This window comes from Mobula birostris, chromosome 11 (genome assembly GCF_030028105.1).
Source record: "Mobula birostris isolate sMobBir1 chromosome 11, sMobBir1.hap1, whole genome shotgun sequence".
NCBI classification, from domain to species: Eukaryota; Metazoa; Chordata; class Chondrichthyes; order Myliobatiformes; family Myliobatidae; genus Mobula; species Mobula birostris.
Genome location: NC_092380.1, coordinates 61010329 through 61029429, shown reverse-complemented (window position 1 = coordinate 61029429; position 19101 = coordinate 61010329). Strand labels below are relative to the sequence as shown.

Genomic DNA, 19101 nt, shown 5'->3' with positions numbered 1-19101 from the left:
GGGGCCCGGTGCTCCTGCAGGTGCCAGGTGGTGGATGGAGACCGCGTCCTCCCGCCCATCAGATAAAACCACGTAGGCATACTGGGGGTTCGCATGAGGTAAGTGAACCCTCTCGACCATCAGGGTGTACTTATTGCTCCTCGCATTTTTCCGGAGCAGCACTGGCCCAGGGGACTTCAGCCAAGTTGGTAGGGTGGTCCCGGTGATCGACTTCCTGGGAAAGGAAAAGAGTCGCTCATGAGGGATGGCATTGGTGGACGTGCGTAACAGGGAGCGGATGGAGTGGAGTGCCTCGGGAAGGACCTCCTGCCAGCGGGAGACCAGCAGTCCCTTTGACCTGAGGGCTAACAGTGTGGCCTTCCACACCGTGGCATTCTCCTTCTCCACTTGTCCATTCCCCCGGGATCATAGCTTGTGGTCCTACTAGTTGCAATACCCCTAGCCAGCAGGTATTGGCGCAGCTCGTCACTCATAAACGAGGACCCTCTGTCACTGTGGATATAGCATGGGTATCCGAACAGAGTGAAGAGCTCGCGCAGGGCTTTTATGACTGACGTGGTAGTGGTATTGGGGCAGGGGATGGCGAAAGGGAACCGCGAGTACTCGTCAATTACGTTAAGAAAGTACACATTGCGGGAGTTCCAACAGGGGGCACATACAGTTGGGGTCAGGGCCAATGACTCCATTCTCCACAACACACCCAAGGATAGCAAGTCGGGTGGTTCTGAACACACACTTGTCCTTGTTATAGGTGAGATTGAAAGCTTTGGCCGCTTGGAGAAATTTTTGGAGGTGGTTGTCATGATCCTGCTGGTCGTGACCACAGATGGTGATGTTATCCAGATATGGGAACATGGCCTTTAGTTGGCACTGGTCCACCATCCGGTCCATTTCCCTCTGGAAGACAGATACACCATTCGTGACACCAAAGGGGATGCGCAGGAAGTGATAAAGCCTGCCGTCCTCCTCGAAGGCGGTGTAAGGGCGGCCCTCCTGGCGTATGGGGAGCTGATGGTAAGCGGATTTTAGGTCTATGGTCGAGTACACCTTGTTCTGTGCTATCTGGATTGACCATATCCGCGATGCGGGGTAGAGGGTACGCATCAAGCTGCGTGAACCTATTGATGGTCTGGCTATAGTCCACGATCATCCTATTCTTCTCCCCGTTCTGAACAATGACCACCTGCGCCCTCCAAGGACTTGTGCTTGCCTCAATGACCCCCTCCCTGAGCAGCCGCTGCACCTCCGACTTAATGAAGGCTCTGTCCCCCGCGCTATACCTCCTGCTTTTAGTTGCCACAGGTTTACAGTCGGGGGTCAGGTTGGCGAACAAGTGGTGGGGGAGGGATCTTGAGGGTGGAGAGGCCGCAAGTGGTGTCCATAGTGCGGCTGTTGGCATGGTATTGGGTGGGATGTGGGGGTCAGTGTGTGGGGATGGTCAGTAGCGGGGTATGTGACGTATCCCTACAAAACTGAGGATTTCCGACAGTGGTTGGTGGGAGGGGCCCGTCATACTCCATTGTCACGCTTTTCAGGTGGCTCTGGAAGTTGAGCCCCAATAGCATAGGGGCACACATTTGAGGCATAACCAGTAATGTAAGGTCTCAATATTCTGTGCCCTGCACCACTAGCGTCGCTACACAACCCCCCCGGATGTCTGTTGTATGCGATCTGGAAGCCATGGCGACCCTCTGACTTACCGGCCGTATCGCGAGTCCGCAACGCTGCACCGTGTCCGGGTGGATAAAACTCTCCGTGCTGCCCGTGCCAAACAGGCAGCTTGTCCTGTGCCCCTCCACCAGGATGTCCATCATTGACCTTGCGAGCTGGTGGGGAGCGCTTTGGTCGAGGGTCACGGAGGGCAGAGTTGAGTCGCTGTCTTGGTCCGGCGCGGTAGGGTGCCTGGTGAGCACCCATGGGTCATAGGCGGTGCGAAGTGGCGCTGACCAAGATGGCCTCCCCCATGTCTCGCACATGGTGGCAGCGTGCAGGCAAGATGGCAACAGCCAAGATGGTGACCCCCATGCCTCGCACGCAGCGCTGCTCGATCCCGCTCACGGTTTGGACTTACAGGCCTTGGCGAAGTGGCCCTTCTTTCCGCAGCTGGAGCAGGTAGCTTCTTGGGCTGGGCAGCGTTTCCAGGGGTGCTTCTTGAGTCCGCAGAAGTAGCACTTTGCAGACTCACGACTGGCAGCAGCTGTGGTCGATTCGTCGGCGGGTTGCAGGGTCTACGGCATCCACGAGGCCGTCGGGAGATCGCGTGCCTGGAGAGCATCAGAGTTGTGCAGAGCAGCTCCAGCGTGTCGGCCAGCTCAATTGCCGAACGTAAGGTAAGATCGGCGTGATCCAGCAGCCACTGGTGCACGTACACTGACCTGGTCCCTGTGATGAAGGCATCTCTTACTAGGAGCTCCACATGCTGTTCGGCCATCAGCCCCGGGCAATCGCAGGCCTGCACAAGTGTCTGTAGGGCCCAGACGAACTCAGCGCTGGACTCTCTGGGCCGCTGCTGCCGCATCGCTAAGCAATGTCGCGCATAGACGGTGTTTACCAGCCGCAGGTATTGTCTTCTGAGGGCGCTCATCGCGCCTTCGTAGCTCAGCTGGTCTCTAATCATTGAGTAGACCCGTGGACTGACCCTGGAGAGGAGAACTCCACGCTTCACGGCAGACTCGGTCACTTCAATCTCCTCCAGGTAGGATTCGAAGCAGGCTAGCCAGAGTTCGAAAGCTTTTCCAGCTTCAGGTGTTTGCAGGTCGAGGTCTAACTTGTCGGGTCTCAGGATGCATTCCATGCCTTAAAATTACTGTTAATAAAATTGATGCACTATCAATTACTCCAAAAGACTGGAAGTAGAGTAAATACTGAAAGGCTTCTATTAACAGTAAAATGGATCCACATCCATGCTGTATGTTTGTCCTGGACTGAGGGAGGAACAGTGACAAAATCGCCTTTATTCAGGGGTCTGTGGGAGCAGCCAGCAGAGGGGCGTGTCCAGGCATGTCCAGACAGGTAACCCAGTTACAACCTATATACATGGTTTACCACATGGTGAAACCTTCCATCACCTTGAGTAAATTTATTGGGCAGTAATTAACCAGATTGGATTTGTCCAGCTTTTTGTGAGCAGAGTATACATGGGCAATATATTTTGTAGATGGTTATGCTCTGACTATGGTATTCTGGTGGTGACAGAACTTAATATTTTGGATGGAAGACTCTGTTTCAATCAAGTCAGCTACTTTGTCTCTGATGGTGGTGACCATCTTGAGTTTTGCTGCAGCTGTACTCATTCTGGGAAGCACAGGACATGCCAGAAAATACTTCAGACCTGCCTTGTGAGTTATGGAGAAGCTTTGAGGTGTGAAGTATTGAGTTACCCGCTGTAGGACATCCAACATCTGATCTGCTCTTGTACTTACTGTGTTGACATTGCTGGGTCAGTTTATCCCTGTTTATCAGCAAGTTGATGGTGGGATCCCAGAGACTTGGAGATGGTCACCAATGGTACATTTCACAAACTAATCACTAGAAAATTCAGCTTTTAATTGTGATTTGTATGATTATAATTGTGCTGAATTTTTAAACTGACTTTTTCCCCCAAGCTTGCAAAATATGAAATGCTCAAGGCGAAGTTAAATGCAATTCAAAAACTCCATTATTTCAGCTGAATTAAATCAGTACGGTGACATTGGGACAGTTTTTACACAATGACCAGAATTTTTTCTTTGTTTCCCTAAGGTTGTCATAGCTGGAGGAGGTAATGGGGATAAGCTCCCACTAACTATTAAATGCTCCCAATGCCATGCGCCTCAAATAGTCTCTGACACCCAAGTCTAGATGCTGGCCTACACGTGTGGTTAGCTACTAAGCTGGAGTCCCTAAGATGTTGAGTTCGACGCTGATGGATAGATGCTGCCTGACCTGCTAAGTTCCTCCAGCATTTTGAGTGTGTTGTATTGGTCTTTGTCGTACCTTTAGATGCATCAGCTGCATGGAGAGGGGGAGCCTGCTGCATGGGCAACAGCATGCTCTCCGTATTGTATTGCCCTGGCTTGTAGATCACACAGACAGCTAGGACACAATATGCACGATCATGCCCCCCCCCCCCACCCCAAACCAGCGGAGTGCCTCTTCGACTGAATGGCATACATGCAAGCATTTGGCATTTGTGGAAAATATGTATCCCAAGTAGGGCACAAAAACCTGATGGAAGCCAAATTATTCATTTCATTTTTAAATCATTTTATTAATTATTATTGAAAATCCACAACAAAAAAAATTAATCAAGTGAACATATCAATATGAATAATAAGAGTTAAACTATCAACCAAGCTAAACAATATATCAACAATAATAAGAAAAAACAAAATGTTAAAGCTAATTTTTTTTGGAAAAAAGAAAGAAGGAAAAAAGAACCCCTACTAACTAAAACAAAAAAACCCCACTAACAAAAAAAACCGAAAAAAAAAAAATTTGGAGCATGAACCGGGAGTTATACGCCATACAACCTTCCATAAAAGAAAACATCAATCCACCAACCAAATCCATTTACCCAAGAATCCGAAGGGGACCATCTTAATTGACTCAAATCAAGTGATAGTAACGGGCAAAAGACCCCACCTTTTCTCAAAGTCAAATCGAGAGAAGCCAAATTATTCTGCAACTCTTCTGGGAATTTGCAGCTATTCAAATTTATTTGAATAATTCACAGGGAAGTTAAAATTCAAATTGAGGTTGGCACTGGCGGCGCCAGAGATTTTTTGTTGCTGGTGCTACAGTGGGGCTGAATTATTCAGTGATGGTGCTGAGGGATGTACTGTATGGTAATATGTATGTGCAAGGCCAGATGCGTGGCGTTCAAAAGTCAGTTGCAAGCATTATGTGCCTACTATACATGCCTCTGTTGATTCACAAGCAAAAGAAATTGATAAATATAATATAGGAGTGAACTGTGACAGAGTCAACAGCATCGGAGACAACCCAGGCTACACAGAGAATAAACAAACAAACCAACAGAGCATCCGACCCACAGCGCACAACGTGAATCACGCACCAATCCCGCAATCAGCGTCAAATGTGTGTTTTTCAACTGAAAAACACAACACTAACGCACAATGTCCACTGCTATTCGCATTACGTAGACAGACAATGCCAAACGATACAACATTATTAAAGTCAAATAAGGCAAACAACAAATGCAAGGCTTTACCAGGAGCTGGACAAATCGTACTCTGGCCATGCAATACCTCAATTAGTTCGGCTACTGAATTTAAAACAAAAATCAACAGAATCACCGCTTGGAAGTCTAAGCAAAACCAGTAGGCTTAACAGCAGTAAATGTAATATTTTGGGATTTGCAGGAAACGTAAGGACTATGGGGTATCCACCACAAAATAATAATTATAATCAGCATTAGTCTAGGCCCAAATTTTTTAAAAATCAACTGCACTCACTATTGATGTTTTCGGAGAAGCACAATCGTCTGTTGTTGTGAGTGGTGGCAAAAGTATCAATGATTTTCTGGATGTCAAATGCCTTTGTCCTCCAGCTGTTTATTGCCAACAGGGTCAAGCTGCTGTTCCAAGCATCGCCGCTGTTATTCCTTAGGTAGTTTTTCAGGTGTCTGAGGCAAGAGAAATTCTGTTCGCATGAGGCAGATGTCACAGGCAGAGTCAGTGATATGCAGATTAGTTTGTATAAATCTATAAATGTGTCACGGTAGGGTCTCATTAGAGCTAGAAATTCCACAGTGTCATTCACTGTCTGTCCTTGCTTTTGTTTTGTTTCCAGCAGACGCCGAACCTGATGTAGCTCTGCAGTCAGGTTCACTTCAGTCACTCCATAGTACTGGGCCATTGGCTAAAGACAGTTCTTGTCTAGAAAGAGCTTGTGTTTGGGACTCAATGCTGAGACTCCAGTCAGAACACCCCCAGTCTCAATTGAAAACTCTTTTCATTTCAGTCAGAAGTCTGTCTATAACCGGATAGAAACAGTGCTTGCGAAGGTCATCAGAGGGTGTGACAAGTGTGCATTCGGTTTGGGCCTCAACAACAAAATCATGTAGGCAGCGGGGTGGCTGGGCCTGTGTCCTTCCACGTGGTCTGCTCTGTATACCGGCCTTGACGCACAGGTCCCTAGCTCTTGGCCGAAATTCACTCCATGATTCCTCTCTCTGTTTTGCTGAGAGTGCATTGGTAACAGACTTAGCCAAGTCCACAGCGGATGAAAGCTCCAAACTGGGAAATTGTAGCTGGTCTGACATGAACTTGGTGACTCGGAATAAATCCTCAAACAGAGTGAGAAGTAAAGCACACTGCTCATCAATCAGTCCATTTACAGCTCTGGCCTCCATTTTCCTCTGTGCATTTGGTTGACCTATAATATCCTGTAGTGTAGCTAGAATGGCAGGGAGTGATTTCCTTATAGCCCACAAAGCCGTATACTGCCATGCCCAGCGTGTATCTGACAATCTCTTCAGCTCCGCGCGCTGTGCAGTTGATTCCAGTTCTCTCAGTTTCTTCATGAAAAGATCGTGAGCAACAGAGTTTGAAAAGAAGTTGTAAAGCAGCTGCATAGTTTCAAAAAACTCACCCGCCTGCTTGTTGCACATTGCTCACAACATCCACTAAAACAAGGTTAAGTCTGTGAGCATGGCAATGTATATATAATGCCTGTGGGACCGCTTTCCTGAACCTCTCTTGTACCCCATTATTGCACCCGGACATCACTGCCGCCCCATCATAACACTGACCTATACATATGTTCTTATCAATAACACACTGAGCGAGTGTCTGTTCAATTCTTTTAAGAAGCGACTCTGCGTCCAACCCTCCTGCTGGAGTGAAGTGCAAGAATTCTTCAAGCACTGTTTCGTTATTCAAATACCACACCACCACTGATATTTGCTCCTTTTTACTCAAGTCTTTACTTTCATCCACCATAATGGCAAAATGTCCAGCCTCCTTGATTTCTGCACTTATTTGACGTCTGACCATATCTGCCATAATACCCATAATTTCATTTTGGATATCGTGACGGGCGTTTTTTGCATTTCCAGGATTGTCCTCTATTTTTTTTTAGCTACTGTCTTATCAGACTGCCCAGTTACACTGAGCAGCTCAACAATGTTTCCCCTATTGCCAGATCCATCATCCTCCCGGTGTCCTCTCTGGGCAATGCCTTAGCACGCAGTATAGCGTAGAGACTCAACCACTGCTGTCATATACTCACGATTTTCTTGGACAATCTTTGCATGTCCTTTATCAAGCATATTTCCCAATCTTGAACCGTCTCGTTTTCTCAATCTGAATTCGGCCCATGCCTCCATAGCAAACTTATGAGCTGCACTTACATGGCGGGTTTTGAAAGCTGTTGTAGCTTTCCGCCAGTTGCGGTAACCGGTGACAGTGAAGGTAGACTCAGAATGGAAACCATGTCCTCCACACAGGAAATGACTGCATGCGAAGCAGAATGTAGTATCTTTCGTGATCAAATATTCCAGCCAGGAGTACAGGTCAAACTAGCCACAAATAAAACTCCTTTGCTGATTGCCAAAGTGTTGCAAAGGATACTTTTTCAATGCTGGCCGATGGGGTCCTTCCTCAGGCTGCTGGCTAACATCGCTAACAGTATTCCCACTAGCACTAAGAGCAGCTTCATCCATGTTCTCTTCCGAATCCTGCTCCATTTCTTGTTCCTCTACTTCGCCCTCACACTCCTTCGATGAACTGCTGTCGTCCTCATCCCCACTTACTTCTTTCTGCATGTCACTTTCAATTAAGACAGACTCAGGCTGAGACACCACTGATTTCTCTGGATGAGGTCGTTTTCTCACTAAAAATCGATCCATTTTTCACTCCAGCCAAAATAATGCCCGTGCCAGGCCCACACTAGCTTGTAAAATCACAATGCATGTGTGTGGCATCCGTTAGTCTCACAAGACCATGGATCTGCGCCTGGATCCTGCACAATGTACACTTTGTATGTATACTATCAATCTCTCGCATGAGTGAGAGTGAGTGACATCACCACCTGAAGTGATCTTAGATCAGCTTAACTGCTCTGAGTGAGGACAGCAATGGCAAGACATTGACAGCGAACGAATAAGCAGAAGTGTAGAGTGGATCTGACCTTAGACCAGCACAGAATTTATAACTTTATTGCTGCGTGGGTGCTATGGTAATTGGGAGCGCTGTTTCACTAGATCAACTGGAGAAACAAGCTGTATTCAAAACTATAAGAGAAAGCAGCTGCAATTTGTATGTCAAATTTCAGTTAATTTCTTGGTGGTGCTATTATAATTACTGCTGGTGGTATAGCACCAGCTAGCACCACCTCAGCGCCGCCACTGGAGGTTTGAGATACCATTGATAACAGGAACAAAATTTAGTTAGAACTGCAAATGTCAGTAATAATAAAGCTGAGTGTGATTTAGAACAGTTAGTTAGAACAGTTATTTTATCAATCAAAGATACCTAGATATATCATACTGTGGCGAGCATTCGGTCCATAATGACACACGAGGAAGCTCGTTAAACGCAACAACACTCTTATTGTGACAAGCACAAAAACAGACCAGGCACCATGACCCCAACCAGTTTCATACAGATGGGGGAGGTGACCCATCACACACCCTGATTGCAGTTAGGGTGACCCATAAATACACAAGCGAATAACTATATAACCCAAGCTAAAATGTAACAATAAATGAACTGGAACTTACCACCACAATGCCACAGAGGTATTTTGACACAAGAACAATAAACCGTGCAAGAACAATAAAAAGAAATGCAGGGGCGGGCTGTCGATCACGCTCCCCCCCCCCAAAGTGTCACTCTGCCCCCTCCCGAGGGGTCAGCCATCCTCGGCAACCCCAGAGTCTACAAATAACAAAGTCCAAAATTTCCGGTGGGGGTCAGTACTGCTGCCTGGGGTGCTGGGGGATTCTGGAGCCCCCTCCAGGGGAAGGCCCCGTCTGTGTGAGGCAAGAGGCAGGGCACCCAGAGTGACACTTCCTTCCTTCTGCCCCGTTGGGATAATGTTGGCCAAGGGCCGTCATGGTGCCAGCCGGTCCCAGTGCAGCATGACTGCTTTCCTCTGTTCAAGCAACCGCACCCAGTATACCACATCAGAGATGCAGTCGAGCACCTCTCCCGGCCCCTTCCAGTGGCTTCCCAGCCTGGGGGATAGCTCCTTCTTCTGGGAGGGGCAGTAGACCCCCACCATGTACTACTCATCGGTGCCCTAGACTGTCAGCCTGGTTCCTTCTGGGACGTGCAACCATCACAGCAGTGAAAGAACAGCTCCACATCCTGCCTGTACCAGGCCAATAGCAGCGTTCACACAGCCTGCCCCAATGTCTTTGCAACTTTGAAATGGCCGGGCCCCACCAGCCCGTGCAACTGCTCTGCCCATGACTGAACAAAACTGTAGAGAGTTGCGGACACAGCTCAGCACATCACAGAAACCAACCTCCACTCTGTTTACAGTTCTCTCTGCCTTGGTAAAGCAGCCCACATAATGAAAGACTCCACCCACCCGAGATGTTCTCTCTTCTGCTCTCCCTCACCAAGCACAAGATACAAAAGCCTGAAGGCATGTACCATTAGATTCAAGGACAGCTTGTATTCAACTGGTAAAGACTATTGAACAGTCTCCTAGTACAATAAGGTAGACTCTTTGACCTCACAGTCTACTTTGTTATGGCCTTGCACTTACGACATGCCTGCACTGCACTTTCTCTGTACCAGCAACACTTTATTCTACACACTTTGTTTCACTTTGTACAAAATACACTGTTGTAATGAAATGATCTGTATCGATTTTTCTGGGAAGATTAACCGTAGATTTGTTGATAGGTTGCTCAACATTGCAAAGATATTTCCATCAATATAGTCCCATCAAGTACCCTAGCAATATTTAATAAATTATTAGATGCTATAATGGGGAATTCTGGGTTTGTAAACCGGTTTAGTGAACTTGGCCTTTTCTCCTTGGAGCGATGGAGGATGAGAGGTGACCTGATAGAGGTGCATAAGATGATGAGAGACATTGATCGTGTGGATAGCCAGGGCTGAAATGGCTAACACAAGGGAGCAAAGTTTAAGGTGCTTGCAAGTAGATACAAGGGGGATCTCAGAGGTAAGTTTTTCCACACAGAGAGTGGTGGGTGTGTGGAATGCACTGCCAGTGAAGGAGGTAGAGGCGGATACAATACGGTCTTTTAAGAGACTCTTAGATAGGTACATGGAGCTTAGAAAAATAGAGAGCTATGCAGTAGGGAAATTCTAGGCAGCTTCTAGAGTAGGTTACATGGTCAGCACAACATTATGGGCTGAACAGCCTGTAATATGCTGTAGATTTTCTATGTTTCTATGTTCTATGTTAACTTAAGACAAAGGAGCAGAAGTAGGCCGATCACTTATGGAAATCTGCGGTAGTTAAGAAAAGCACTGACAAGAAGAGACATGTTTCAGAAAGTTTCATCACATTGCAGTCTGAGAGAATTTGTTTTTACCAGAAGTGATCAATACCTCACATAACTTCCTGTTTAGATTCAGCCTTGGTTTCCCCGTTTCTATAGGGTTACTTCCTCAGCTATTCAGTACTTTTCAGTTGGAGAACTTCAGATGCAAGCTCTATCACGTCCCTTTCATCCATTTATGACCTCAAAATAGGTCAAAGTTACTGTCACTTATATTGCTAAATGGAATAAATTGAGCTTCTGCTTCATTATAATCTTATAGCATGCTTCATTACAGTAAGTATAATTCTAAAATAGGATTGTTTGTCCATTTCCATAGATGCTGCCTGACCTGCAGATATTCCTCAGCACTGTGTGTGTGTGTTGCTTTGAATTTCCAGCATCTGCAGAATTTCTCGTTTCTTTTATGTTTTCCTTATTATGCAAGTATATTGTGTTTGTTTCATTACTTGGATAGATAGTTATTTATACATATACAGAAGGGGTCCCAAGGCTTGGTTGTCAGATTCTGTTGTCAATTTCCAAGACCACGTCCATTAAGCTAACCTACATTGATATTAATTAATCTTAGTTTATTTTATTAGAGACAACAGGATTAAAAATCCTTAAAATTCATAAAAAAAGGTGCTGCCGACAGTGATCAAACTCACTCAAGAAGTGATAAGCCCCAGCTCTAAAAGTCTAGTGGCTGAGTTTGTGTTTTGATGGGTTCAGAACCATCATAAATCCGATTTTTTACAGCTGTGAACATCTGCTTTCCTTTTTGTATTGCTGATTTTTATTGACTGTCACAGGGTTCAAAGAAAAGATGGCTTCTTTACTTTATCAAAGAAAACATTGTAATAAATTAAGGATGCCAAAACTATAGAAGAGGTAGTAACATTTAAAATGATTTACTAGACTGATTTGAAAAAACTCATTGTTTTTTGGTGTTCACTGAAGCTGCAGCAAAGGGAAAACAAACTGTCCTATTTACCTTTTCTCTCTAATGGAAGTGCCATGAACAAGAGGACATAAGAAAAGTCCAATCATTTAAAATGGAGGTGTATAGAAACAGGATTATAGGACCCCGAACACTAGGCCTTAAACTCTGTTTTCACTGATTCACAAACCTAGAGGCTCATCTGAATTTGTTTCTCCTCCCCACACGAAATCCAGCTCCAGAACCCACCAACAACTTGCTGACCTATGGGGGGGTGGGTGCATTGTCCACTCTCTGCTGGTCCAAAGTCTGACATCCGATCACAGATGTCCCACGTCCACATCCGCTGGTCTTCGAACGCAGAGCAGAGAATTAGACTCCGGCCTGACCTCTAACTCCGCCTCATCCCTGTCCCTAAACCCCAACCTGACCCATAACTCCTCTCTCTGTCTCCAAGACCATCCTTACCAACCTAAAATCAATCAAAACTCAAACAATTAAATAAAACAATGAAATCTAACAAGAGGGCATTTTTCCTAAACTAATAGAATTTAATGTAAGCTACAGACCTCCCCTCAGCTAAGATAGGTCTAGCATTTGTGTGAAAATACCAGTGAACATCATTCTCCCTCATCCTGATTCTGGCCCCAGATTACAGCTGAGCAGCTTTCTCTATCACAACCCGAAGACCAAATTTAAACTTCAAACAATATTGTTTGATGGGCTCATTTGTCTAAGATTGAAAGTTGTTTTTTGTACTTCGTCTATAAACTTCAGAACTTTCATTCTATACTTACTTCTTCACCAGCTCCTGCGCATTTATCTGCTTTTTCAAATCTTATTAACAAATTGTGTTTTGCCTCCAGTGACAGAATGTGGACACCTTTGACATTGGGGAAATTTATTACCCATTCTGAATTGCCTTCACACTGAAAAAAATTGCTGTGCCATTTCCAAGGAAAGTTAAGAATCAAGTGTATTGCTATGGACTTAGGTCAAACCTTGGAGTTGGTTTCCTTCCCTGGAGGGTTTTAATAGACCTGCTAAGTTTATAAACAACAATCTGGTAGATGCTAAATCCTTACTGTTACTACATTTAATTAGTAGAGTTATATAATAAGATATAGCTCATTTCTTTGCCTCACATTACTTCAGTCCAGTTACTTAGGTATTGTTTCCCTCATATCTTTCTTTGCGAATCTTTAGGTGCCCCTTGATAGTATGCTTGGTTTTTACCCCAGGTAAGGAATTGAGTTTCTCCTGTATAAAATATGTTTCCTTGTCCTTTGAAATAATTTTTTATTCATTCAAAATTGACTTTATGATCATGCATACAATTATGTGCATGTACAGGTGCAATGAAAAACTTACCTGCAGCAGCATCGTAACACCATATAAGCACCATTCATAAGAAAAAGATAAACATCAATATACACAATTTTACAAGTAGAACAAATAATCATGAGTCTTTTTCAGTTCAAAGTGATCAAAATGGTGCCAAACTGTAATAATTAATGGCGTACCAGTTGGGTCAAGAACCAAATGGTTAAAGGGAAGTAGCTACTCGTGAACCTGATGGTGTGGGCTTCTGTACCTCCTGCCCAATAGCAGCTGCAACGAGATAGCATGGCCCAGATAGTGGGAACCTTTGATAATGAATACTGCATTCTTGGGGAAGCACCCCCTGTAGATACTTTTGATGGTGGGGCTGAGTCCACTGCTTTCTGCAGCTTTTTATTTTCCTGTGCATTGGATTCCCTTACAAGACCGTAATGCAACCAATTAGCAGTCAGTCAAAAGTACATTGATAGACACGAGGAATTCTGCAGATGCTGGAAATTCAAGCAACACACGTCGAAATTGCTGGTGAACGCAGCAGGCCAGGCAGCATCTCTAGGAAGAGGTACAGTCGACGTTTCGGGCCGAGACCCTTCGAGACATTGGTAGAAGTGTGTTAGAGTGTTCAGTGACATGCTGAACGTCCTTCACCTTCAAAGTAAGTGAAGATGTTGGTGTGCCTTCCTTGTGACTAATCTATGTGCTGGGCCCATGACAAGTCATCTGATATGTGACTGCAGAAGGATTTAAAACAGCTAACACTCTCCCACTGCTGATGTCTGGAGTAGCCTGCCACATTTTCACTTCCTGAACCGGGTGTCCTATCTTGCTCTATGCTATCCATATGCTGAGTCAGCATACAGCAACGAGATACTAAGTATATCTCAGCAAATTTGTATATGGAATGGCTTTGAGCTGTGCTTAGCTACATAGTTATGAGTACATGGAGAGTGGAGCAGCTTTTACTTTCATCGTCAAATAAATACTGGCTTAGTTTAACCCCATAAAGGTTAATGATTTCATTCTGCCTGCTTAGTAAACTGATATCCATTTACACCTTTCATTCCTTGGGCAATTACTATTACTTAATAAATGGAAGTTGCTTTTTCAACCTACTTTCCACAGTCCTCCAGGTTATCCAGTTTTTTTCCCCACTGCTTTTAATGAATTAAAAATCTTCTCATTGGCAATGTTTCCATACCCATGTTCTAACTAATTCGGCATTTTCTATTTTTATTTCAGATTCCCAGCATTTACACCATGCATTTTGCTTTTTTTTTTACAATTGTTGTACTCCATCCACCTACATTCTGTAAAAGATAAAATTATTCTATGGGTATTCTATGGACCCTTGTATTTCTAAAGTCTCACTTCTAGGTTGACTTATTTGGTAAGAGTAAATTACAAAATATCTACAAAATATTGGATGATGAACGGATACATAAATGGCTAGTGTGGTCATTCCGTTTATTCCATCTTATACAATGCACTCAAAGAGCTGGCAAATGCAGAGTGTATTTATCTTGTTCATTGCTGATAATTTCAAGCAACATCAACATAAAAGAAAAGCACTAGGCAAAGAATGTTCAGCACATTTCTCCCACAACATCCTCATATTGTCTCCCTGTTGAGCATTCTAGCTGAATAATTTATTTTCACACTTGAATACTCAAGGGAGTATTCCGGGCAAATAGTGGAAATCATTTTCTGACTCGTGTATCTTTTTAACATCAACTCAGTCCAGCTGCATCTACAGCAACTATCTCCCTCCCCCACCCCCTGCCCTGCAACACAGGAAATACCAGGTAGAATTTTTTTGACTCTAGGCAGTAACAAAACAGATCACAAAAGAAAAAAGAACAGTTGTCGATCTACTACTGTACATCTCATAATTATTGGAAGATGTTTTCCAGACATCTCTGGTATATGCACCTGAACCGAATGCCAACTCTGGTGCCCAATCAAATGAGCCAGCCTCTGATCTGCAGTTCGGTCAGATTTGTGCTATACCAATGCAGAAATAAAGAATGTACTTGGTGGTAATTCTCTGCACAACAGCAAGCTAAGAATAAGTTCATTAATGCCCAGGCTCAATATGTGAATCTGATTAGCACCCACTTTCTTTGTGGTAGAGAATTCCAAAGACTTACAATCCTTTTGGAAAACAAATTTCTTATTTTTTTGGCCTTTGTTCTGAATGTACTTTCATGTTCTGAATTTCCCCTACCAAAGAAACCATTCTCATCTAGGTGGTCATCAAAACATGTAGATTGTCAGATCCTCTTATTTCAATATGATCATCCCTCAATCTTCTAAATGGTCCAGAGAATATAGGCCAGCATTTCCTCAGTAAGGCAATGTCCCTAGATATTAATCGAGTTGTACTGCTTCCGGTGTCTTGGCAATTCAAAATTATATTATTGACTTATTTGAAAATATCCAAGTTAGCTGATGACACCAGGGTAGTTGGGAAATGAAATTGTGGGAAAGACAAAAAAGGAGTCTTCAAAGAGAATAAATAGTAGGCTAATTGAATGTGCAAAATGTTAGCGACTAGAGTATAATGTAGGAAACTGTGAGATTGTCCGCACTGGTAAAATTAATATTATTTAAGTGGTGAGATTAATGAATGCAGCATTCCATGTGTGATCTTATCAAAGCCTCATACAATTGTAACAAGACTTTTCAAACACACACAAGACTTTTCAGTGTTTTAAGTCACAACTCTTGCAATAAAGTCAACATTCTATTCCTAATCAATTGTTGTTTCTCCACCCTGACCTCTTTCCTGAACACCCAAATCTCATCAAACATCAGCGTTCATGAGGCTCCCAGTTACATATAAAGTATTTCTGATCCCTTCTACCAAAGTGGATAGCCACATTTCCACACATTATACTCATCTTACAATCCTTTTATGCATTCAATTAATCTCTCCAATTTCTTTTGCAAACACTTTGTATCCTCCCTACACTTTCTTACTCTCCCTATTTCCATGTCATCTGCAACTCAGATATATGACCCTTGGTACCTTTATTTAATGCATTAATATAACTTTACATTGTATGAACATGGCACCGCTCCTTGTGGCTCCCTATCTTTGCATCTTGGCATATGTGATAATAACAAACCAGGTATCAATTACTCTTCCTTCATACCTAATAACTTTAGTTTAAGTTTAACACTCTAGATTTGGACCGACGATTGTCACTAAAACAGAATGCAAAATCCTATATAATGAATATATTTACAAATAATCCTTTATATTAATTATTTGTTTCTTGCTAATTCTAAAGCAGCCTGTTCACTTGAAGAGTCCATCATAACAAACTGTCATAAAGTATTTCAATAAGTCATCCACAAATCAGCCTTTACCAGTTTGATTGTGTGTGAATATTGAAATTGCCCAAGATTATCCCATTACTTTTTTTGCCAATCTTATTGATGTAAAGTACCTCAGAAGGATTCCTGCCTTTGTTCATTTCGTAGCTGTGTGTGTAAAGGCCGTTATTTGAAACCTAATCAACTGCTTTGTCAATTTGTTTCATCCGCAAAATAATGGAATTTCCAGGTGGCTATCCATTTTAATTCCTATCCCCAATCCCATTCTGACATAATTGGGCCATGTCCTCCTCTTCTGCCATGATAAGGCTGCTCTCAGGTTGGAGTACCAACACTTCATAGTCCATCTAGATAGCCTCCAACCTGATGGCATAAAATCAGTTTCTCCAACTTCCAGGAATTTGTACCTCTCCCTTTCCCTTCCCTCTTGTTCAATTCCCCACTCTAGTCTGTTACCTCTTCTCCTCCATTGCCTATTCACCTACCCCTGCTGGTGGTGGTGGTGGTGGTGGTGTTGTTGTTGTTGTTGTTCCTCCTCCTCCTCCTTCTTCTTCTTCTTCTATTTCCAGCAGTTTAGACAGATCTAGGCATATTACTGCCCTCCGCAGGATGTATAATTAATTATAGTAACTTCAAGGAACTCAAATTCTCGAATATAACCTAGTTTCACGTATAAACTGAATGGTAGACTCTTCAATCAGATGTTGATTCTCTTGATGGCCAAACAAAGATTTAATTTAAAACCAAAATACATTTAAGCCAGATAGCCTCTTGAACAACACGCTTCTTTCAATTTTGTATCGATTACAGCTCAGCAAAACATGCTGGACTGTCTCTGGACTACCACAGTCACATAATCCAGTAGGATGTTTTCCTATTATCTTTAAATAATAGTTTAGCCCACAATGCCCCAGCCTAAGTCTTGTTAATTTCACCATATCTCTACAATTTAAAAGGTAACAGTCTGAGACCTTTTTAACTAGTGGCTGACTAGAAAAATAATGCCTGCCCTTTAATTCATTTCTCCAATCCTCCTGCCACTTCTTCTCTATAGCTTTTTTAATCCTACTTCTCAATTCTGCTCTGCCTAGGGGAACTCTAATTTCTACTTGCCTGCTCTGTAAGGAAGTCTTTGCAATGCCATCCACAATTTAATTTCCCTCCACCCCAGCATGCCCAGGTATCCATGAAAATCTAACTGCACAACCCATCTTCCCTACTCTAAACAACACTAAGAAAATCTCAATAAGTATGTCAGGACCAGCTTTTGATTTATTCCCTTTTATAGGCTCTAAGGCAGCAGCAGAATCCGAACAGATGAAAACCTACATGGTCGAGAGTCTTCTACATGGTCCACTCTCCTCTCCAATCAGATTCCTTCTTCTCCAGCCTTTTGCCTTTTCCACCTATCACCTCCCAGCTTCTTACTTCATTCCCCCCCCCCCACCGTACCTGGACTTCACTTATCATCTTGTAGCATCTTCCCCCTTCCTTTCCAGTCCTGGTGAGGGTCTCTGCCCGACACGTCGACTGTTTATTCACTTCTACAGATGCTGCCTCACCTACTGAGTCCTCCAGCATGTTGTGTGCATGTTCTGGATTTCCAGCATCTGCAGAATTACTTGTGATTAGGTCAAACTCCTGTATTTCTATTTGTGCATTTAGTTCACCTACCTTGTTAACACTTTGTTGGTCAAGTTAAAATCCCTTTATCTTTGACATTTTACCAACTTTCCTTATTTAACACGGCTGCTGCCTTGTTGCACTATCCTTTTCTGTAAACTCCCCTTATGTCAATCATTGCTGCACGGTGGCCGGTCTCTTCCCGTACAAAACGTTCGCTAACGCAAGCCCTGCACTACCACAAATTTAACTCTCCGATTTTCTTCACCCATGTACAATTATGCACGTGAAGCTAAATGATACCCTGGCAGAAAAACATAAACGATATTGAACTTTTATTAGTCGCGACAGGTTTGCAAAATCGGGTGCTTCCTACTGCTTATCTCGTTGTACTAAATTACCTGGACTTGGAGAACATCTGTGCGCGAATTGATAAGGAGGCCGAGCACATTATCCAAGTAACTCCTGGTGAGGTATCGGCCAACTTCTGTACCAACCTATACTCGGAATGCCCAGGAAACTGGGAGCAGGGCAATTTCCCTTCCACGGCTCAGTGTCAGACTATCCTGCCCTGAAATCTATAATTGTCACTCTTTCCGTTTCCTTCCGAACAAATTAGTCTTTCAAAACACTTTCACAATTGTACATGATATTTCAAAAACTTTCACCTTCTCTGTGACACGGAAAATAACACTCAGCCCCTATCTTCACATTTTTTTTCCTCCAGTTTTGGAGAATAAAAAAACAAATACAAGAATATTGTGAAACCAAGAGGCGTAATTCTATTTCTCCTAGTCAATAGGTTCAAAGCACCCATCACACCCTTACACTTGGAAACCTTATTTATCAAAAACTCAGGCGTTTGTGCTGATGGAATAACCGCGGTTCGAGGCAGTTTGACAGAAACAATTGGTATATTTGTAGACTTACCTGCTCCATGATCTCGTGCGCTGGAGTGTTCCCAAACTAAAGGTTAAATTTGAATCCTGCCAATGATCAGCCTCACCAGTGATCAGTGTCCAGATTGGAATTAGCAGCAGGTCTCTTCGGGGGACATCTCTTCTCACCCACTTCGCCAACAACGCTTCTGTTTTCGCAGCTTTCTGATAGTTAGGATAAACCTCTCAGCTGCACAGCCGTACGTTCCCAACAACCCTCGGCTACCACTTCCGCATTCCAGGACCCGTGCAAACTGAGTAATCTGCCGCGAACCTCGGCGCTCTTTCATCCTGCTTGGAGTGAAAAGGCCGGCTCCTTGGAAATTTCCCTGAATAGCCAGAAAATAAATTATCAGTACGGTTCGCAACATTCAGCGATAGGAGAGTCCCATTACTAATTTAGATTCACTTTTCTATCCCACATGGTGTCAAGGAGCCTCCACCATTTAGGG

General features: G+C 43.8%; 1 protein-coding gene across 3 annotated transcripts in view; it reads right to left on the bottom strand.

Moving 5' to 3' along the window:
- Positions 1 to 18824, bottom strand: part of ano9b (anoctamin 9b) — a 159640-nt gene extending 140816 nt beyond the window's left edge. For all 3 annotated transcript variants that reach the window (XR_011887860.1, XM_072273127.1, XM_072273128.1), the window contains exon 1: positions 18642 to 18824. Coding sequence is in view for 2 of the 3 variants with exons in the window: in XM_072273127.1 (XP_072129228.1) it covers positions 18642 to 18650 (9 nt within the window). In the remaining variant the exon portion in view is untranslated. The remainder of the gene's footprint in view (positions 1 to 18641) is intronic.
- Positions 18825 to 19101: the final 277 nt, after the last annotated feature.